Source organism: Lissotriton vulgaris, chromosome 1_1 (genome assembly GCF_964263255.1).
Source record: "Lissotriton vulgaris chromosome 1_1, aLisVul1.2, whole genome shotgun sequence".
Taxonomy (NCBI): Eukaryota; Metazoa; Chordata; class Amphibia; order Caudata; family Salamandridae; genus Lissotriton; species Lissotriton vulgaris.
The window spans coordinates 1829455492-1829479406 of NC_141685.1; the positions used below are offsets into that span (position 1 = coordinate 1829455492).

Consider the following 23915-nt stretch of genomic DNA (forward strand, 5'->3'; position numbering starts at 1 on the left):
AGAAGCCATCAGCGCACCAATCACACCAACCCTACGCCCAGAGGCAACGGCCACCAGGAAGACAACCATGGCAGAAAGGAACTTCAGGGCCACGGAGTCCAAAGGCCAAACGGGGAACCCGTCAAAGCCCGCAGAACCAAGGGCAGATCCCAAGGAGGCACAGGGGAACGGGAGACAGGACGTTGAAGCAAGAAAACCCCTCAGAAGGCGAGCCACCAACGGGGAGACAGATGAAACAGAGGAACCCCGAAAGGCAAGAACGGCAGCCCATCGCGCCCGCAGGGAAGAAACCGCCAGTCCCAAGACAAAACCATCCCGCAAGAAGTCCAATACCCGCACGGCTTCACAGGAGGCAGGAGAGAGACCTCTCCCAAGACACCAGGCGGAAAAATCTTCCAGTGACGGGCATAAGACTTCAAGGTGGAAGGACGCCGGGAAAGCTAAAGACACTGGGCAACCTCCAACAAGCAACCCAGACCCAGCAAACTCAACCTCTCAAGTGCCAAACCCCCAGCCGGAGGCGACACAGTGAGGCAAGACTGAGAAGAGGAGCCCGCAGGGGGGAGGGAGACAGGGGAAACCTCCAATGAGGGCAAATGGCAAAAGACAGCAGCAGGGGAAACCAAGACTGCCGAGACCACTCTGGAACCACCAGGAGAACCTCCGGCCGATCCAAACGAATCTTCCGGAGGACCCTCGGAATCAAGGCAAACGGAGGGAAGGCTAACAGCAGACCCCCCGACCAAGGAATCGAGAAAGCATCAGTCGCCCAAGCCATTGGAGACGGAATGATGTTGCAAAACAGAGGAAGAAGGGCGGAATCCTCTGAGGCAAAAAGATCCATCCAAGGAAGGTGGAACCGGAGGACAATCTGCCCGAACAGATCCGGGGACAGACAGAGGGACACCGAGGAGGGGAACACCCTGCTCAAAGGATCCGCAGGCCCATTCACCTTCCCCGGAAGATAGACCGCCGTCAGAGACAACAGATTCGACTCGGCCCAAAGGCCGATCTCCCGGGACAGGAGAAAGAGAGAACGACACACGCCCCCCAGGAGATTCACATAGGAGCGAACCACCTGATAGTCGGTCTGCACAGAGACCGCCCGACCCCGAAGGAGAGGAGCGAACCAAAGGAGAGCAAGCCAGACCGCTCACCACTCCTACCAGTTCGAGGACTGGAGGGCCTCGAATCGGGACCACCGACCCTGACCCTTGGAAGAACCTAGAACAGCCCCCCATCCCAATACACTTGCATCCGTGGACAACACGACCACAGACTGAGGGGGAAGGAGATCGAACCCCCCGGAGAGGGAGAGAGGAGACAACCACCACTGTAGATCCGCCCGAATCCCCGGAGTGACAGGGATCAGAGTCTCGTAGTCCAAGGAGGCGGGATCCCAATGGGACAGGACATGATGCAACAGGGGGAACAGACGCAGCCCGGCCCAAGGAGGGAGATGCAGAGCAGACGCCAACACCCCCAGACACCGCAACCAGAGAAGGGCAGACACCCTGGACCGGGAAAGAAGCCAGGAAAGGAGATGAAACAAAGTCAACCGGCGCCCCTGGGAGAGGAACACCATGCCCAGGCCCATCCGGAAGAGAGTCCCCAGGAACAACAGGGACAGAGAGGGCGCCAGGGAGGACAACCGGTGGCTGAGAATGAACCCAGCAGAAGACACACCCGGGCCACAACCGACAGAGCCAGAGGGGCCAGGAGCAAGGCGAAAACCCTGGGCCCTGAAGACAGGCCGAAAGGCAGCACACAGAATTGAGAGCGAAGGGTCCCCACAGCAAATTGCAGAAAACGCTGGCCAACCGGCCGGACAGGAACGTGCAGAAAGCATCCCTCAGAACCAGGGATAGCAGGAAGCCACCCGGAAGGACCTGAGGCAGGACGGACCGGAGGGACACCATCCAGAATGGACGACGGAGGATGAAGCAAATGACCCACTTCAGATCCAGAACAGGACGAAGAACCGAAGTGCACCTCCTGGAAACCAGAAAGAGGATTGAGTAGCAACCCAAGCCCCCCCCCCCCCCAGCGAAGGAACCCACACAGCAGCCCCTTACACCAACAGGAGTCAAACACCTGCCAACAAACAACTCTAGGTAGAGGAAGACGGGGCAGGGGAGACCGTACAAAACCCGCAGGAGAAGGAGAGGAAAACTCCATCCGGCAACCCACCGAAATAGTCCGATCCGCCCAGGCAACCGGAACCGATAACCACTGGGCGCGGAAGGACTGGAGGCGACCACCAACCGGCAAAGGCAGACAGTCACCGAGAAGAGGAGGAAGCGGGGGTGGCAACACCGGCAGCGGAGCGGGGCATGGCACCACCAGGTGCCCCCTGGCCACGATCCCTGCCACGAAAGGACGCCCAAAACGTGACGGTAACCAAACCCACGACCCCGAGAAGGAGGGCGGACCGGAGCCAAGAGCCTGCGGATCCCAGCAGACTGATCGACCATACCCTCCAGCTGAGGACCGAACACCCTGGAGCCCACAAAGGGAAACAAAAGGAGGACCTACACCAGGAAAGAATCCCCCTACCAGGAATGCATCCAAATACGACGACTGGCAACGATGGAAGCGCCAGAAGCAGTCTGACAGGAAATGCACAGGTAATGCACCTGCAACTCCATCAGAGACAAAAGAGGCGCGGTAACCTCGCCGACATATCAGCAAAACTGACAGGGACAGGAAATCCATAAGGAGCGACTGAACCACATAGGAAGAATACGTATCCGCCTGGACAGAAACTATAGAAGCAGCATAGGAATGCCACCTTGCCCCATCAACACGCTTAACCATAGCGTCCGCAGGAAGGGCGTACAAAGAAACTACCAAACCCTGAGAGGAAAGGCCAGCCATCAAATCCACAACCTGCACAGCCTGAGGGAACTCAGTAGCAAAAACCCCCAAGAAGGCAATGCCGGGACAGGAAATGAGGAAAAGAAGACATGACCACCTCCTTCCAAACGCGAGACAGCACACAGCGTACCGCCTCGAGCAAAGGAAAAAAGGCAGGAGCAGGCAGGACACACTGCGTAAAAACGATAGTCTTCGCCGGAGGGGAAAAAGCCCAAATAGGACCGCACATGGGTGAACAGTCCAGCGAGCTCAGCACCCTGAACAAACCACGTACACCCCCCTCATCAACAGGACCATTGACATCCTCAGCAGCAGCCTGCGGAATCAAAGAGACACGAGGCACCCTGGGAGGAGGTCCAGCCGCGACCCAAGCCAGGAAAGCAGCAGCCACAGCCACATCAATAAGGAGGCGCAGGGCAACAAGAGAGGTAGCAGAGGAAGAAGCCCCTGAATCCACGACAGCAACCAGTACAGACTCAAACACCAAAAGCAGGCAGAAGCAAGGACCAAATTGCAGCCAGGAAGGACCTCATTCAAAGAACGCAAAGTCCTGAGGACCTGGACTCACACGAGTGCAGGAAAAAGGAGGCAGAATAATAAAAACCCAGCCAAACGCCAAACCCGCCCCCCCCCCCCCAAAAGCACAGGAAATCCAGTGCACCTCAACCTCCACAAGCAGAAACCCCCGCCCGCTAAAGCAGGGCCTATCGGGGACTGCCAACACCAAGGAAACAGCCGCTGAAGCAGGCCCAGCAAACAAGGTGAGCGAGGAGAGGCAGAAACGGCCGCTAACGCGAGCCGCGCATGTAAAAGCACAGACCACCGGCAATGAAATACCAGGCAGCGCGGGGGGGGGGGGGGGGGGGGGGGGGGGAATAGCACAAAAGACACAAAGGGCGGCCGCTAAAGCAGGCCGCCGAAAAACAACAGAAAAGCCAAAAGAAACTTACCCATAAGAAGGCAAACCTCCAGCACTGCCAGGCAACAGGCAACTGCGTTCGCAGAAAAAAAAGAACAGGATGATTAATGGATGCACTTCCCCCTTTATAGTCACGTGATGGTGACGTCATCCTAGGGGGAAGTGCAAACAGCTCAGCTAGGTAGGGGTTTCTGTGGAGCAGACTAGCTGCTCATGTATCAGGAATGGGACGGGGAGACCAGGACGAGGAGGTAATTGAGATGTTATTGTGAATTACTGAATTTGTGTTCTCTTATGTGATAATCCTAATCTGATGCGGTACCTGTGTTTGATTATTCTACAGGCTTTCAAAGAAAATAGATAAAGCAAAGTAATAGAGAAACTGAGTGTAGTTATTGATTATTGTAAATAATGATATATATATACATATATCTATATATCTATATATATATATATATATATATATATATATCTATATATCTATATATCTATATATCTATATATACAAAAACGAGAGTTGCTCTCTAAGTGAAGCGCCCACACAACGTTGTTTTCTCTTAGCCTTTTATTTTCTCAATGGCAAGAAAGCGTTCAGCGCCTGGATGTCAGCAAGATGTCTTGAAGCCTATTTGCCGACGCGTTTCTGGAGCGGTTGCTCCCTTCTTCATGGCAGGCTCAGGGGGTTCTCAACAGCTGCCTCACAGTGTGGTTAAATGTTAGTTCAAAGTCCCGCCCACTGGGCGTGCTTCTCAGTAGCATTCTGGTCCCTGTAGTGTAAGGCAAATATTCTCCCGTAGTGGGGCAGGCAGCTGTTTTCTCACCTTCCCAAATCACTTCCCTTCGGGTTGCTGTGACCCTCCGGCTTCAAGACATCTTGCTGACATCCAGGCGCTGAACGCTTTCTTGCCATTGAGAAAATAAAAGGCTAAGAGAAAACAACGTTGTGTGGGCGCTTCGCTTAGAGAGCAACTCTCGTTTTTGCATATATATATATATATATATATATATATATATATATATATATATAAATATATAGTTGTATATAGTGTGTTTGTATAAATATTCCCTTTGTTCTAGGTCCTCATGAGGGGGATATTCATCTAAAATCTTTTGTCAACTCACCGATCTGTCGGAGGACCTGATGATGATGTGCCAAAATTAGGTCCAATGGAATAGAGATTTTAGACTGATTGGCGCATGGTGTAAAAATTACATACTAAACCTTTTCCGCTGTGTCAGGCGCTATCATTTATAATAGAATGTTATTCTATTTTTCAGTCATTAAATAAAACGAGAAAATTAGGAAATTTGGTGAAACTTGAAAATCATAAACAGAGTGAGCGCAGCAATCGTGAGTGCAAACAGTCCAGAAATTAGTTCATCATCAACAAATTCTGTCACATTTTGGAAAGGGGTCAAGACCCCCAAAATATTCCGCTACCACGTTTACAATCAAGGTCCCAAATCTTGTATTTAACCAGACTTATTCCCCCAAGAGATCGCTACTCACTTGGACCGATTTATAATCGTGATGTAACCAATAAATTTAGCCCCCCCTGATTTCTCAATTGTTTTGATCAAGTCCCGATGTTTGTACCCTCCCTTTCAGGGCCATACTCCTTTCAATGTTACGTCACATGCCCAGTGGGAGATTGTCAGTAGCACAGGACTCCCCCAATCTTTTAGTGATGCTCCTCTTCGCCACAATAGAGACTCGTGTCTAAGCATATATTTTGCCACTCATACCCTAGCAGTGCAGTTGCGTCTATAATGTAATAATGTTTTAAGGTACAGGGAGATACCATTTATTACCTGGGCATATATATGCAGCAAACACTTCAAGTAGAAAATACAGATAGCATTACCCTTAATTTCGGGTTAAAAAATACAACTGTTCAATTGGAAGTGCATTTTTCTGCAGCCAAGATCAAGTGCAATGAAATAATGAATGTCCCTGGTCAATGCTTGTCTTCATACATACCAGTTTGAATCTTCTGGCAGAGCAGAGTAAGTAGATTTATTAGAAGCAGGGGACAAAACTGCATCTGTTTGAGGAAAGGAATCAGGTTAAAACATGAATGAAACAAAGGAAGCCTTTCAATTAAACCCTGACATTTACTGTATCATTTTGAATTAATCAGATCAATGTGCAAAATCAATTAGGCAGGATAGAAGGTGCCTTTAACCAAGAAAGGAATGTGAAAAGCAATAACTGCCATACTAAGATGGGTTGATGCAGTTATCCCAAAGCAAAACAATCCTGCTCGGAAGATTACAAGTAACTTCTTGTAAGTCAATGTTCTAAGCCAGTCCCACCTAACAAGGTCAATCATTTTATTTAATAATTTAGAAAGCTCAACATATGCAGGGTGTAGGTGTCGGAGGTTTTCAGGAACATGTGGCAGCTAGTCAGATGCTTTAGTAAACAGTCACTTTCCCAAGGGCCCTAAGGTGTTGACAAAGTGAGTTTCAGGAGAAATTAAACAGAGGAGAGAGACTGCCTCCTGTACATCTCTCCAATCACTAGATCAGCACTCATTGTATGGAACTCTATTGCGCGGGGAGTGGGGTGCTTTAGCTCCCTCACCGCTGCATTTACACCGCAACGCAGACTTCACACCCGGACTAACACTCAAGACTTCCAAATTTGGAGGTCAGAGGATTGCTTTCAACTCTGACTTTTATACTGATGAAGCTCTTAAGTAAGTGTGGCAGGAATTGGAAGAGTTAGATTCCGCGTAATTACATGAAAATTATGGGGCAGAGTACGAATTTGGTGCTAGTTCATATAACAAAATGCACTTGTGTCCACAAATAGATGCAAGGGTGGATTTTGTGCTATGAAAATAGCGCAGCCTAATACCACTCGATGTCCCTACATACTCTGTAGTGATTAAAACCTTTTATCACTGCAGAGTATGTAAGGGCACCGAGTGGCATGAAGTGGTATCTAAACTTTAAAGACCACCGTTTATCTCTAGCGCCCCATCCCCCCCTTATATACTCTACAGTGATTAAAAGGTGTTAGGATGGGGTGAGGGCAGGGAGTTAAATATATTTTTTCACAAATGTTTTGATTATCCTTGTACCATAATTGAATTAAATAATAAACGCTATTGAAAAGTAAACCGAGGACTAAGTAACTTTAAGGTTGAAGGGTAGCGTTTTTCGGAGGCGGATTTGAAGCACTGCCCATTTTCCTCATTCGCTGGTGTCATCTTCCATGCAAAACTCTGGCTTCTGATTGTAAAGGAGGCTTCTTAGTCCCTCCTTGTTGCCGCCTTGTCTCCTTTTGGCCCCGGCCACAGGGATTGGATCGTTTACTGGCGGTGTGTTACTATCTCCTTTAATTACAGGGTGAGGACTTTTTTTGTCATTCCGACTGGAGCGATTTTTTAGGTTTTGCCTGGCGAAAAGATGCGCTCTGCGCATCTTTTTCGCGCAGGCGAAAACCTAATGAGAACTGTAGTGTGGTTTGGAACGGCCCCCGTCATTTATTGGCTAGCTCCATAAATGGAGCATAGCCATTGGACGATGGGCCTGTCCGTCAATGCCGGACCAGATTCGGGGGCGTTCCCGAGATTCTTTGGCTTTTGCCGACGTCACGCGACGTCAGCCAAAAGCCGGGAACGCCCCCGAATCTGGTCCGGCATTGCCGGCACCAGTGACTATCCTGCTCCTGATTGGTGAAGCTGCGTGGACGTCACTGCTGGTCCGCGAGGGAGCCCACTCCTCGGGAAACTTCGCCGCCCGCCTGCCTGAGCTAGAGACGGGCCGCCGCGCTGCCCGCGGCGACCCGGAAGTGACTAGCCGGCTGGCCAATCCTAGCGCGGCCGGCCGGAAGTGCCCGCCCCCGCAGCCCGGGGGAAGAAGGAAGACGGCAAGAAGTATGGCGGCGCCCGCGGGGCTCCCGTGGCCAGGAGGGAGCCCCGGGAGATGCGGAGGACGTTGCCGGTCTCCCATGCCAAAGAGGGAGACCGGAGAAGTGCCAGAGAGATTGCCGCCGTCGACGTTGCCGGTCTCCCATGCCGAAAAGGGAGACCGGAGAAGTGCCGCCGTCGCAAGGTGCAGGTGAGTCGATCTGCTTGCACAGGAGGAGCCCCGGGGAAAGAGAACGTCCCTCCGCGGCCCCGGAGAGTCCCGAGGAGCGGGAGCTCTCGTCCAGCAGCCGCCGGACCCGGTGAGTGCCTGCAAGGGGAGAGGGGCGTCGGGACACATTATCGGTGTCCGCCCCTCCCCCCGTAGTAGAAGTCACCATGTCCCCTGCGCCTCTGTCCCGTGCATCCCCGTGCGCCTCCTCCTTCCTTCCTGCTCCGGTGTCTCCCGCCGTCCGTGTCCTCTCCCGCCCCCCTCCCCCCGTCCCTCTCGTGTTTCCGAGCTCCGACGGCCCTGAAAATCTTGTTCGAAAAGTGCCGTTTGGCGGCCAGCTCAGTCTGCTCCCGGGAGCAAAATCGACTTAGAGGAGTTGAAAACGCAGAAAGCAACCAGTGTTTTTTTCTGGCAGTTTTATATAGCATGAACTCGCCTCAAAAACATTAGAAATCTTTGGAGGAGCACCGGTTAAATTACACAAGGACGCAATCAGTTTGCCGTTTGTTTTTGGGTAGGGGGAGTTAAAGAGATTTGCCCAGAATAACAGGGTGGCGAGCCGACGCCGAGACTACAACCCGGTTCCAAAGCCCACCTTGCATGATTACAATAGCCACGGGCTTGCCGACGTGTGATGTCGCGCTCTTTGTAGCCTGTTATTACTACGTGTGAGGATACGGCAAAAATGTTCCATTTCTGTTTAAAACAATACAACACATTTATTGAGAGGAGCAGTACCTTAAATTCACACGAACATTCCACACATGCCAAAACAGGCCACACCGAAAACGACCGCATGTGGTAAACTTCAAAGTAATAAAATCTGTTCAAACACACGTCAGATGTTGATAATTAATGAAAATAATGCATACACATCTGACAGAATTTTGTTCAAAAACCGTGCGTCTCAAAAGGGCACCAACCATAAAACAGTGACCGTTCGTTTCCAATGAATTCCAACAAATCCATGATGTTTTAATTTGTATATATAACATGGCCCGTTTGACAGATAAGACTCCTAAATCCGTGTGTTTCCTAGGGACACGAACCTTGCCACCACCTGCAGCACCCACGGGGAGCCCACGGCACACAATCGAAGGGAGAGATGAATAAAAGGTGCACGCCTTTTATTTCCCCGTCGGTAGAGAGCACGTTCAAACAGAGGCACGCATCGATGTTATTAATTATTGGGAAAAATCGACGATGTATTTTTTCAGTTTCACTGACAGAAATGGAATATTATATATAACTTTACATTTCAAGGAAGTACACATTTCTGAACTCGACACGTCCATATTTCAGAGCCCCACCCCTATAGATATATCTATTTTTGTGGAACACAAATACAGTTTCATATACACCTTTGGTGTCCGGATACACATATTAATGCCTCTCTCAATAATTCTAGAAATATTCGTTCTGTCAAGGAATTGTTTTACTGCCCTCCTGCAAACCCCTGCCTTTAGAAGATTATATGCAAGTACACCTTCGTCTCAAAAAGAGAAATATTTTGATAACATTCCTTTCTTCCGGCTGGAGCGCCACGTTTAATGCACGCTAATCGCCTTGGAAGCTCGTGGGACTGTTAAACACTTTTTTTGTCTGGGAAATATATCCGCTATTTAAGAGGAAGTGACAGGGAAAGGTTAGTGAACGTTGGCTCCTGGCGAGGCTAGGTTTTGATACCTAAAAATACAAATATCCAGAATTAAAGGAAGACTTGTCGGTCGGGTAGGGTGTTTCCTCAGCAGGGACTCGTGGATAATGTATGGGTGTTTTCCAGGGGAAAGTGCGCCAAGGAAAACGACAGTCAGGATAACAAAAGCGCGGAGTTGAGCCCCCCCCCCCCCCCGCATAGCGCCCCACACACGAGGATCTCACGCCTCACTGCTGGATATGTCACCTTTTTATTCTATGAACACTGTTCCTGCCCCAACCCACCCTTCCCGTGTCCTGGGGTTACGTAGGACCCCATCCTCTCCTGTATCTATCCGAGTGTTGCAAACTCCGTGTGTGCAGAGTTGTCTCCAGCCAATGGTGCCAGCTCTGGGGGCAGAGGCAGCGCCCCTGCCGACCAGGAAATGCCATGTATAACTTGAAGTGCTTGCTGCCACGTGCGGGTTGGCATGGGTGCACTGCAAACACTGCCGCGAGCAGGGCTGTGGAAGGAACTTTCCACTCACGTCTACGGGGCTCCGTGGGTGTCTTTACAAACAGTGCGCTGTACACAGGTGCCGGAGGGGACCGCCGCAGGGTGTCACTGCACTGTGCAGGGCTGCGCAAACTACTTCACAAACACAGCAGTGTTCGGGATTCCTTTTACAAACGCCGCACTTTCAGTGCTGCACAGACAACTTGCAGACACTGCATTAGGCTGCAGAGGAGAGAACTTTACAAACACCGCTCTGTGCAGGGAAATGTTAAGAAACTCTGCACAGTCAGTGCTGAAGTAGGTATCTTTACAAACCCTGCCACAGTATGTGTAAACACAACAGCACCGATCTCTTTGGCAAACGGAGCAACTCTGCTACATTACCTTCTTATTACGTCATCTCACGCCTGCTGAAAATATTGTGCAAGCCTTTATAAGGTGATTATAGTCTCCCACATAGAATAAAGCAGAAATTAAGAGTGGGTGTTTATTTACTCCACAGCTGGGGTTCAGTACAGGAAAGCAGGATTCCACCTGCGTATTACCGCACATTCAACACTTTAAAGCTGGCCTCGAATCTGATTTATAATTAACTACTGGCGACGTGTTGGCACAGTTTACAAGCTGCGTAATGGTGTGTTTAATTCCACAGTATAGATTTCAGACACCCCGTCAGGCTATCACATGTAATCACATGGATTTTTATGAAATCATGGGGAGCTCGAAGATGTATTCTGGATGGAAAAACACAGTTCCCTAAAACATGGATTTAGTAGGTTCTTACAGTCACTTCCAATGACTGCCCGTCAACCATAATGTGGTCCCCACCCTATCCCAGGGGCCAGTCCATCCAGCCAGGGCAGACTGCAAATTGTTGCTGGCTCTTCAGAGCTGTTGCTGCAGCAGAAGACACCAAATATTCCAGCTATGCTGAACTCCGGCACGAAGAGGAGCACGAGGCACATCTGGGGACGCTTAATTCCCACCCAATTCTGCGGTGTGACCTCTGTGGACAGTGCGTAAGCTCTTCCCTCGCACAGAAATAATTTCATTCATTTTCGGGGCTTGTTTTCGTAACCGGAGACATGTCAGGGCCTTCCACCTCCAGAGTGATTTAACAGCTTGTGCGTCAAAAAACCCAACCCGAGAGGACAGCCACGCTAAAATATTATTAATCACGCAGCCTGCACCTCCTCTGGGAGCCCCTGGAAGAGCGGCGGGGATGGGGGTTTCATCTGCCCTCACTTCCAGGTTACTGTCGGTGCCACACATATATACTCCCTTTCCTGAGCGCAAGCACGTCTGCGGGAAAATATCTGCCTCTCTGAACCTGAATGGCAGACGTTTGACATCCGCACACGGTGACCTTCACTGAGCATGGGGCGTTGCGCAAGTGGTACCCAGACTACAGGCACTCGTACGCATCTTTAAATCAAGGGAGGCGAGTGGAAGCCATGCTCTGTAAGTGACGTCCTGGCTCTTGGCATAGTGATAGTCAAATTATCGCCGCCCTAAGCAGCAGTGCCTCCTACTAAGACATCTATACCTTGATCTTCATCCAGGCGTGCGTACCATAAATATCACAACTGGTCAATTGCCACCGAGGTGCCCAGAAACGGGGCCTGGTATGGTGTATAATCAGGGTGAGCAGGCGTCCCGTGTTTGCCGGGGCCGTCCCGTTCAGAGTGCAGAGTGCAGAGTGCAGATTGAGAGTGCAGATTGAGAGTGCAGATTGAGAGTGCAGATTGAGAGTGCAGATTGAGAGTGCAGAGTGCAGAGTGCAGAGTGCAGAGTGCAGATTGAGAGTGCAGATTGAGAGTGCAGAGTGCAGATTGAGAGTGCAGAGTGCAGATTGAGAGTGCAGAGTGCAGATTGAGAGTGCAGAGTGCAGATTCAGAGTGCAGAGTGCAGATTCAGAGTGCAGATTCAGAGTGCAGAGTGCAGATTCAGAGTGCAGAGTGCAGATTCAGAGTGCAGATTGTGTGGGTGACTCTGTGTGGGTGACTCTGTGTGTGTGGGTGGCTTTGCGTGTGTGGCTCTGTGTGGGTGTAAAATGCAAGAGGTCATGCATTTGCGAGCGATTAAGCTATTGGCATTGTAAATGACAATGCCATTTATTTATGTTTTAAAAAAAACACAAATGAAAATAATGTCAAGAGCAATGCCAATAGCTCTAACTTTAACAAAGGCAAAACCATTGCATTGTAAATGCTTGTTTACTTTAAAACTGAGCGCGGCTCCACTTTACGGACACCGCACTCTGATTATTTATATATTTCTTAACTTCAGCACTGAGTGCAGCGCCCGCTTCAAGGACACTGCGATCAGTGTTAAAATAAAGAAATATATAAAGAAACCGAGCACGGTGTCCGTGAAGCGGCGCCACACTCCGTTTTAAACATAAGAATTTGCAATGCAATCGGACCGCTTACATTGCAAATGCTTGGTTTTTTTTGTAATCGAGATGTGGCTACAATTCCGATTGTGACCGGGAGACGGCTCTTCTCTTTTCCGCATTGTCAGACCATAGAGAAATTATAATGCAACTCCTTCTGTGTGCCATGGTTCTTCTTCCTCAGAATGAACGCTTATTGCTTGTTAAATGCAGATACGAAGTTCAATGTAAAATGACTGGGCTTTTATGATAAACCGTCTGTTCTGCACCATTAGGGGCACTAACCCCACCATGCCTCAACAAACCCTCAGACTGAAATCGCCACTGGGAAGAATTACTGGGAGCGAGCTGCATTTCTCATACCCCTAAGAATTCAGAACAGTCTAATTGCATTTCAAAAGTCGACATCCTGCTTTCCTGGGCAATGCAGCCACTCTGTATAATAGGGTGACTTCCAAATGGCTGCACACCAACAAGTGTGCGTATTAAAAAGTTATTAAGTTTGAACTGACCTGGTTTTGGAGGTGGTGACGTTGGCAAAACTGCAAAAGGAGGGATTGAGAAGAGGGAGGATAGTTTCTTATAATGACTTCCTCGTCCCGCTTTCATTTGGTTAGTTTTGCTTTTCGTTAGCCCTACAATCGAACACTCTTTCTTCGTCTACAGAGCCACATTTTCTTTAATACACCTTTTATGCCATTGAGTTTGTTTCAATAGAGAAGTCTAATTACGTACTTTAAACTGCAATCATTCGTTGTGAAATGTGGCGAGAAAGGCAGTTCATGTAGCTGTAGTGAGGCGCATGGGGCACACAGAAGGCGGACAAGCTTTAGGGTTTTATGTATATTCGCGCATACATTAACTTCAGAGAGCGGCCGGGAGATAGCTCCGGCTCCGCTGTGAATCCCTAAAATGGCCGCCACACTCCCAGCGTACTACGTGATGACGCGACGTAGAACACTAGAGCACAACACTACAAATCTCCCACCATTGGCAACGCCGCAAAGAGTTACAACAATGACATGGTACTAAAGCTATATATGGTTTATGAAGATGAAAGGTTAACTTTTCATGTCAAACTCACGATACCCTTTTGGCAGTACCACGGTTCTGCCTGTACGGGTGTGTCTCAGTGGTGTACATGTCCTATTGTCTCTGCTGTCACTGGGTGGGGCATCATTAGGTGTCTCCTGTAGGTGGTCCCTGGTGTTTCGACCGCACGCACCTTGTTCTTCTTGCTGTGCCTGCCGCTCAGTGACTTCTGGATTCTCCTGTGTTCTGGTGGTGGTCGCCTCTTCTGCGTTGATGCCCGTTATGTCACCTCTTGGTGTATCTGTGTCATCGTTATTAGCTTCCTCCTCCAGGTTCCCGTGATTGCTTTCTTCCGGTTGTGTAGCTCCTGTCTTGGCCCATTTCATCACTTTGTTACACCTGGACATTCTTTCTTGTGACCATATCTTCCCGTTGCTTAACAGGGCCGACCTGGCGTAAATTTCTCGTACCTGCAGGGGCGTACTGTACTTGCTGTCGCCATTCCTTCTCAACTGAGCGAGCTTCACTCTGACCCATTCCCCCTTTTCCAGCGATGTTTCTTTGACGTTGTGTCTTCCGTTGTAGTGGTCCGTGTAGATCTTTTGAGCTTTTTCCAGGTTGCTGCGTACCACCTCTCGAGAACATTTGCTCTGTACTGTGTGTTGTTTCCATGCTACGTTGTCCCTGGTAAAAGGGTCACAGCCCCTTAAAATCTTGAATGGACTATAACCGGTCTTGGTGGGGGTGATTCGGTAAGCCCATATTGTGCACTTGAGTTCTGCCTCCCAGTTCTTTCCGATGTTGATGGCTGCCTGAATTGACCCCATGATGACCCTATTGAATCTTTCTGCTAGGCCATTCCCAGCAGGATGATAAACCTGGGGTGTGTTTGGTCATTATTCCATTCCGTTCCATTAATGCGTTCCATTTGTCAGACCTAAATTGAGGTCCATTGTCACAAGTAATGACTCGTGCAATCCCTTCTCTGAGAAACATGGAAATGAAGCAGGCCAGTACCGCATCCGTGTCCATGGTCTCACATATCTCAATTTCCGGCTACTTGGAGTACCCATCGACGAGTACGATGGCATACTTGGATACACTGTGCGCATCTAAAATGGGTCCCAATATGTCCACTGATAACTCATCCCATGGAATTACAGGGTTGGTGAATTTTCCTAACGGGGGTCGCATCGTGGGGTGTGTCTTGTCCGCATTGCTGCACTGTGCACATTCTCCGACCAGTCTCTCCACCTGGCTGTCTAGTGCAGATCACCAGTATGTTTGCTTGACCCTCTGTTTCGTTTTCACTATGCCTAGATGTCCTTCGTGCAGTATGGCGAGTAGCCGCTTTACCAGTCAGCCTGGGGGCACTACTTTGTCACCTCTCAGCACGAATATCCCATTGTCCGCTACTGACAGCTCTTCCAGAACTTCGTAAAATTTCGGCTGTTCTGTGTCCAAGTGTTTCTTCTCTGGCCATCCCGCTACTATGAACCGTTTGACTGCCGTGAGACATGCATCCTCTTAATATGCCATTCTCCACTCTTGTGCGCTTATGACTGCCTCTTGGTCCTCCATGAATGCTATGGTGTAGTCGTCTTCTTCCGTTTGTGTAGGTGCGTTTTCCATTGCCACTGCCCTGCTGAGAAAGTCGGCGACTTTGTTCTTGGTGCCTGGAATGTATTCGCCGTCATACACATAATCCAGTAATCGCAGGGTCATTTTCGCTATGCGGGGTGTGGCAGTTGCATGTCCGCTGGATGGGAGTACCTTTTCTAAGGACTTGTGGTCCGTCCTGAGCAGGAATCTGGAGCCCCACAGGAATTGGCAGAATCTTTCCATTGCCCAAATCGCCACCAGCATCTCCTTCTCCACCACACTGAATTTCTCTTCATTCGGAGCCAGGGAACGAGACGCGAAGCTGACCGTTGTCATTTCCCCCCCATCGGACTTCTGCATCAGTACAGCGCCTAGTCCTCTGTCACTAGCATCTGTGGTGAGGATGGATAGTGCTCTTTGGTCAAATCCGTGCAGAGCCTCACATTGGTCTTCCTTGATTTGTTGGAATTCTGCCTGGTATGCTTCCGACCAGGTGAAGGCAGTTTTCTCTTTTAGTAGCTGACGCAAGTTGTGAGTTTTGGTCGCAAAATGTGGTACAAACTTGCTATAGAATTCCGCCATACCGAGGAAGGAACAGACGTCGTCCTTGTTCCTGGGAGTGGGTGTGTCCTTTATGGCCTTTGCATTAGCCTGTTTGGGTGCGATTCCTTGGTCACTTATTTAGTGGCCTAGGTATGTGACCGATGATACTCTGAACTTGCACTTGTCCCACTCTGCGGTGAGGCCATTTTGTCTTAGTATGTGCAGCACTGTGAAAAGTTTGGCATCATGATCTGCTTTGGTTCTTCCCATAACTAGGATGTCACCTTGGAAATACTGCACCCCTTCCGTCTCTCTGAAGAGCTTATGCATTCATTTTTGGAAGACCGCTGCAGTGGATGCGAGACCGAACGGCATCCGCCGGAATTGATAGCACCCAAACGGTGTAATGAACGAGGTCAATTTCTTGCATGTTGGATGTAGTGCGATCTGGTGATAAGCAGAGGTTAGGTCTATAGTGGAGAACCATTTGATGCCTTTAGTCATGGCCAACATTTCATTGATCCTATGCAGCGGGAACTTATCTACCAAGATGTTTTTGTTGAGTTCTCGCAAGTCAATGCAGAGGTGTACCTTTCCGTTGGGTTTCCTGGCTACCACCAGGGGCGCCAGCCACTCTGCGCTCTCGATCGGCTCTATTACTCTGTTGTCTTCTAAGCGTTGCAGCTCTTGCTGCACTGCTTCTCTGCTCTGAAAGGGGATGTTCCGTACTTTGTGGCTCACCGGTTTGGCCCACTCCTTGAGGCATATTTTGTGGGTGAATTTCGTCAACTTGCCGATGGTGCCTCCGAATACCGACAGGAATTCAGTCGTCCACCGATCAGCTTCATATGTCTGTGCAGGGCTCATCATTAGGGCTTGCGTTGTTCCTCCTGGGTTTAGTTGAATTCCTAGTTCTCCTTGATCCACCCATCCTAGGACTGTGGGTCCTTTCTCCACCACGTAGAGCTTCCCTTCCGCCGTGCGGCCTTTGAATTCAAATTGTAGGGGACGGTACACAACCATGGGAATGGGTTCTCCTGTGAAGGTAACTGGATGGATGTCCGGGGCCAGAAGATGTGTGCCAATGGTCCGCGCGAATTCTCTGTCCCAAATGCTACGTTGTATGATAGTGTATGGTGAACCTGAGTCGGCGACCATTGCAACTTGGATTCCCCCCCCCCCTATGGTGAGTTCACACAGCGGTTTCAAAGTCCTGGAGCAGTCTATGCCTAAGACTTGGTCATCTTTCATCGTCGTCTTCGCCTCCTCCCTCTTCTGTCTCTGAGTCTTGCCCCACATATCTGACTGCCGTTTGCTTGGGTTTGCGCCTACAGACATTCTCGAAGTGTCCCATGATCCCACATTACGAGCATTTGGCTCTGATGGTTGGGTATCGTTTGTCGGTAACTGTGTGTGTCCTATTGCCGCACCTGTAGCAACTGTTCCTGTCATCTCCGTGGGGCTTCTGGTGTGCGGCTGGTTTGGGTGTGAATTTCTTGGGTTGCCAAGAGTTTCCTGTGTAGGCTGCTTCCGCTCCTGGGGGGGTGGCTTTTGTGACCTTGCTCACTGTGGCTTTATGTGCATTGTCCTTTTTGGAGGCTTCCGCGCACTGCTTTGAGAGTTCCCCCTTTTTGACCATGGCCACCATCTCTTTGAGGGGCGCTTCTCCGCTGACCCATAACTTCTCTTGAATGGACGCGCTCACTGTATGCATGATGATCTGGTCCCTAATGAAGTCATCGTGGAGTCCTCCGAATTTGCAGGTGACCGCCAATCTCTTTAACGCCGCTACGTAGTCATCCACTGATTCCCCTTCGATCTGTTTCCGTTGAAAGAAGTTGAAGTGGTCTATTGCGATGCACACCACTGGCTGATAATGGCCATCCAGGTCCTCTATGGCGTGTTGGAACATGTCTTCATCGTCTTGAGGTCTGGTCTTTACCAAGTTCATGTACACTCTGATGCCTTCCGGACCCAAGTTGTGTAGTAGGATCTTCTTTTTCCTCTTGCTCAGGAAGACTTCGCCCCCTTCATCCTCTAATGCTGACAGGTAGTTCAAGAAGTACACCTTCCAATCTTCTCATTTCATGGCCGGTTCTCCCGGTTATGGTAGAAAGGGAACTGGGTTTGTGAGGGAGAAGGTTTGGGCACACATGGCTGCTTGCCTTCTTGGTGGTACCTCGCCCGCCCTGTATGGGGGGCTCCCTGGCACGCTTTGTTCTTGCGGGCCCTCTGCCCCTTCCTGAGCCACGAGGTCCTCTGCCGCACCACCTAGTCCTCTGTGCGCCAGGTTGGGCATCTAACAGTTGCTTGGTGTCCTTTTGGCCCCTGGACCGTGGAGTGCCTGGTCTAGCTGCGACTGGGATGGCGTGTTGCTGGATCACAGCTGCTCCCCTGATGCGTATGCCGGTCCCCGCTCTCTTCTGGCCAATGCCGTAGTCCTCACTGCTGCGGGGCACATCCTTCTCTATGAAGCATTATGCCACCTTCTCGTGAGTCTGTGTGGGTGCTTATGGTCAACAGCGTAGAGTCTTCGGAGTCACCACAGCAACCCTTGACCTGTGGGCGTTACCGCTCCAACCCTTGTGGCGTGGTGCAGTTGTTGCCCCCTCTCCTGGGAAAAGGCCCTACTACGCTGCTGTTACGTGTCCCCTTTACCAGTCCTTGGGTGGGGGCTGGTGTTCTCTGTTGTCCCCTGCTCTGTGGGGGAAGGGCTCCGCTGGACCATGTACCGTGTCCCCCAACACGCCCTGGAGCTTGGGAGAGGTCACGCTATGTCCAATGCAGCCGCGCTGCTTATGTTGCAACTGTGGGGACGCTGCACACTCACTGTGCCTCTTCTCCAGTTCACTTGCAGGGAGCTGCACACTCACTGTGTCAAACTTTCAGCCCACTGTCGGTGCGGGGTAGCTGGTTGCACCAGTCTCCGCTGGCACTGCGCTCTGCTCTCTCTCCGTGGCGGGCCCTCCGTGATGATGTGCCGGTCCGTGCTAGCCCCCCTGCTGCGCTCACCACTGTGTCTCCGTCCCGCAGCATGTGTTTTTTCCGTGTCGGGACCTAACAACGGGCGCGTCCACCTCCTCAGCCTCGTTGCCAATTTGTAGAGAGGTGCATGGGGCACACATAAGGCGGACACGCTGTGGGGTTTTATGTATTTATTTTTGTGCATACATTAACTTCAGAGAGCGCCGGGAGATAGCTCCGGCTCTGGGCTGCGGCTCCGCTGTGAATCCCTAAAATGACCACCACGCTCCCAGCGTACTGAGTCATGACAAGACGTAGAACACTAGAGCGCAACACTACAGTAGATTTTAAACTAAAGCCCATCATGATCAAAAACGGCTAAATTTGCTATGTTCCTTATAGGACTTTATCTGTTTAGTTACGTGATATTTTACGTAGAAAGTATGGTGCTGTGAAATTATGCACGCTCACTCACGCAATTGATTTTTTTTTCCAGATATATAAACACTAGGGAAATTTGTTTGATTCATTTGTCATGTTCGTTATCAACGTTACAGATATTTCTGCAGATTTAGGAAAACTAAATGTTTTAATGGCATTTGGAACCACCCATTTCACAGTCTGTGTTTAACTCAGTGGTGGATCTTCCACGTGGTCTTCAGTCTGGCATGCTAATCTGTGCCATTTATGCACTTAGTAGTTCAGTGTTATACTACAGTTTTTGGGCTGGCCTAGAGATAGCTTTAGTTTAGTTCTAACCTCGCGATTTTTTTTTTAAATACAAGATTAAAAAATGCAATAGGTCTTGCCTTTGATTAAGTTAAAGCCATTTGCTTTGCTATACTAACTTAATCAAAGGCGAGACCTATTGCATTGTTAATGCTTGTAAATTTATACAAGTCAGCCCTAGAGTAGGCCCTTTCTAGCCTATACAGTGTGTGCACTTAAAGTTGGACATGTACTTTTAAGATTTACATGCCCTGGCAGCCAAAAACTCAAATTCGATTTTCAATACTGCAAGGCATGCCTCTCCCACAGGAGAGCACAGAGTTCGCTTATTACATTTAATAAGTAATAACTGGAACCAACTGTACCCAGCTGATGGGTTCATAACAAGGGCACAACCGGTCCTGGGTTGCTTGCGTTCTGGTTTAGGAAGGACAATTCTGGCTTGACTGTTGCCATAAAGAGCAGGGCCAAGACTGATTTGCATATGGCTGGGTTCAAACTGAGTAGGCATGTTGAGCAAAAGAAGGATGGGTTGGAGTTTTACCTCAAAGCGATTGCCAGTGGCAACACGCCTCCCATCACCTTTTGTCTACTACATATTAGTTCATCCCAATTTGCTCTGCCCATACTTAGTATGTCACAATAACAATTATGAGATTATGTGTTGCTACAGAATGGGTGAAGTAACCCCTTCACCCCTGTGGCAGCCACTGATGGGCTAAACATGGTGTCATCAGTTAGTGACTCCCCCATTCCATATACACTAAAGGGCAGATCCAGTCGGAAGAGACTACAGAAAATGTGGGGATCAATTAGTCAGATAGTAGAATTTAATGACATTAAATTTAGTGTATAGAAGACACTTATTCACCGCAAGACATCTTGGTGAATGCTGCTCAATTTATCTATATTTGTACTGTATTTACACTTGGAATTAATTAGATTTTGTACTGCTGGTTGATTTTTCACTTTCATAATAAAAAGGTACTTGACTTTATTAGCGTATAGTATAGATCACTTGGTTAGGACAGGATGAGTGGAAACTGTTGATGGAAACTTAGGGTAAGAAATTTGATTTGTACGACAGAGCAAAGCATGTTGTCATGTACCCAGCAATGGATGTCACTGAAACAAGATAAGATAAACCAGAGTGGGGGGTGGGGGTGGGGGGGGGGGGGGGGAGGGGGGGGGGAGGGGGGGGGGAATGGGGGAATGACCATTGGCACACCTAAATGTGCAATAGGAAAACAAGCATAGGCAAAGCCAGTGGGTCTCATCTTTTTGAGAAATTAGCTTTGCCCATGCAGAACAAAATTAATTTGATGATCGAGCGAATCAGTGTGTACATGTCATGACATTCTGCAGTAGGATTCAATTGGAATGCAAATGCAGAATGTATTGAATTGCACCATTTTATCATTTTTCTAAATTTACAGACTCAAGGTGGTGGACGCCACTTGGCAGAGTAAATAAAAAAGAAATTATTTTCACTTGTGAGAAAGCACTTTTTAGGTTGAGCCTATGCAGCTCATGAGCTGTCTCTCGACATACTGTATTCAATCGGTGGGCTTACCGCCTGCCTCCAGCTTCAGATTGTATTTTGTCATTGTCCTTACAAAACAGTTGCTTCTAATTGGATAATGGTTCACCTTTTTTTCTCAATTGTGAACTCCCATAGATCGTCGCCAGGACTTGTCCTCTTCCACTTATTGCTATTGGAAGTTTTATTTTTTACATTGACAATGAGCACTTCCCGCGACATCCGATTCACGGCTGCTGTGCTTCAGTGTATTCAAACACTGCTCTCAAGTGTTTGAAAGATTTTTGTTTTTTTTAATGGTCTTCAAACAATAACCATTTAGAACTTCCATGCTTCCCCCACCCACACCAACAGCCCAATCCAGTCGGTGAATACCACCTTGTTTAAATGCACAATCATAAAGTAAGAAAAGCCGATTCCTACCATTTTTGTTTTATAAACATACTTTATTGAGTTTTGTTTGCCAGCATCATGTTCCAGGAGCCACATTATACAATCGCTTACCAAAAGTAATGTTGACATGTGTAAGCAAGAATTACATTTGCATAATTTAACAATGTAACCAAAATCAAAAAGAACATATAACCAGCTGAAATCAAGGTAGAATGGAATAATATCATTGATGAATAATCTAGTCCCTGGATGTTGTTTCGCTTTGTCAACCCAATCAGTAATTTGGTGACAGTATATATGAAAACTACATTATGGATGGGGCAGCACTTTCAGGTCTAGTAAGGTAGGTGGTGGAGTCGGAGGGGTCAATAAAAATTCCTCTGTAGTCCACACAAACCTGGCATATACGTGTGTGTTTCTGAGGACAACCCCAGGCCTTGAAGACAGGTTCTTCCAGTCCCATGCAAAAATCTAGACCCCGCTTCCAGACTCCTAATAACTGAAGAGGGTGCCTTCGAGGAGAGAGCGATGTCTCGTTTGGCCAAGGTTATTCCTAAAAACAATAAGCGGCACTCATATCTATTGTCCCCAATATCTTCTGCAATATGAAGTAGGGCTATTCGTGGTGTACTGCGTATGGTCCATCCCAGCACCTCAGTTAGGCATCTATGAACCCCCTTCCAGAACCTATGCAGACCTGAACAGGTCCACACCGTATGTATAAAGGTGTCCTCTTCCACCCCACAGTGTAGACCTGTAGGAGACTCAATGAGCCCGGCTTTATGGGGCCGTACCGGAGTATAATATATTCTATGCAGATATTTTAACTGTATCAACCGCAATCGCGGGGAGATGGTAGCTCCTCGGGAGGACTTCAGAGCCTCCTTCCAGTCGTCCTTATCAATAGGGCAAATGTCCCTCGAAGGGACCCTAGTGAAGATGTGCTGTGGGTAACCAAGGTTTGATATAGTTTGGAAATGTTTTGGTCTTGTAGGTCCCCAATAAGAAGTTTGCCCTCCAGTGGACTTAATTCAGGGAAGGTCTGTGAGAATTTTGAGACGGGGAGAGAGAGAGAGAGAATGGCGGAACTGTAAATATTTGTAAAATTGGGTGCGTGGCATGGAATATTCCCTCAGGAATGTGTGAGAAGGATTTAAGAGTAATGCCTTGAACGACGTCCCCCAATGTAGAGATCTCAATCTGATCCCAACCTTGAAAGTCTAGCACCACCCTTGTGGCCAAAGGAAGAGTCTGGGTATTAGCACGACCATATAGGAATTTTTTGTACCGAAGGATCTTCCGAGAGCCATCTCTTGACATTGCATGCAGGTTCCTCTCATGGGCAGTACCATCAGTCATTAAGCACCTGTGGCTGGGTGGACGCAAAGTATGACTGTATATCGGCGGTAGCGATGCCACCACAATAGGTGGAGAGAATAAGGGTGCAGTGTGCTAGCCTGACTGCTCCTCCCTCCAAAGAAACCCATTTAACATGGAATTTATCTGTCTGAACCACGTTTGCAGAATGGGATAGGGGTGATCCTGAAGCTGGTATAGGAGCCTGGGGAGAGAGATAATCTTAAATATTGCAGAGCATCCATATAGGGAGAGGGGTAGGCCCGCCCAGGATTTCAATTCTGTTTGAACCTTGGTAAGGACCGTGTCTAGATTACGAGCCCACGCCATGTCTTGCTTATCTGTGATGAAAGCCCCTAATAAGAGTGGTCTGTAGGCCATCTATAATCGTCATCCATGCCCCGTAGAGGCCAGAGTGTAGATTTATTTACATACAGAAAGAGCTCGGAGGTTTCGCCATATATGCGAATAATTTAGAGAATTTGAGGGCCAGACCTATGAGGGTCTGCCATATAGAAGAGGACGTCATCGGGTATAGGGCTATCCGATCAGGAACTTCGGCGGTCCACTCAAAGCCCCTGACTTGAGCGTCTAAGCGAATCCAGGCCGCCAGCGGTTTGATGACCAGAGCGAACAACAAAGGGGAGAGGGGGAATCCTGGTCTAGTGCACCGGCCCATTGGATTTGGTGCAGACACCATACTGGCTATACGCACGGAGGGGGTCAACCTGTGATACAGCAGACGAATATATGATAAGAACATTGGACCAAAATGTAGGCGCTTTAAGTGAATGAAGGAATATGCCCAGCTGACCGAATCGAAAGCCCTATCGATATCAGCTAACAAAAGTGCAGCGCGACGATGAAGGCGATCCACAGCCGCGATTGCATTATGCACCCAGTGTATATTATGCCGCGTAGCCCCCCGGGCATAAATCCTGCCTGATCCGTGTGAATCAGATCAGGGAGATAAGGCAAAAGTCTGGTGGCTAGTGCTTTTGCTAGTAGATTCGCCTTTACATTTAAAAGAGAAATGGGCCGGTAGGATGCATGAAGTTCTGGAGGGCGTCCTGGTTTACAGAACACAACTATTTCAGCATGTCTCCAGTAGGGGGGCAAGCATTTGATCAGGACAGCATCCTGTATGGCCCCTAAATAATGTGGGCCTAACAGGGCCATGTAGGTTTTATAACATTTGTTTGGAAGGCCATTGGGGCCCGGAGCCTTCCCCGTATGTAGATCCGCCATTATAGTGGTCATTTCCTCTGGGAACAGGGGGGCCTTGAGTGACTCACGGGCCTCTTCAGAGAGCCTTCGGAGGGAT

The 23915-nt window shown here is 49.0% G+C and overlaps 1 protein-coding gene across 2 annotated transcripts in view; it reads right to left on the reverse strand.

The window, feature by feature from the left end:
• Window positions 1-23915, reverse strand: part of MRPL42 (mitochondrial ribosomal protein L42) — a 240256-nt gene that overhangs the window by 91216 nt on the left and 125125 nt on the right. For both annotated transcript variants that reach the window (XM_086919285.1, XM_086919286.1), the window contains exon 3: window positions 5778-5841. In XM_086919285.1, coding sequence (XP_086775411.1) covers window positions 5778-5841 — 64 coding nt within the window. The remainder of the gene's footprint in view (window positions 1-5777; window positions 5842-23915) is intronic.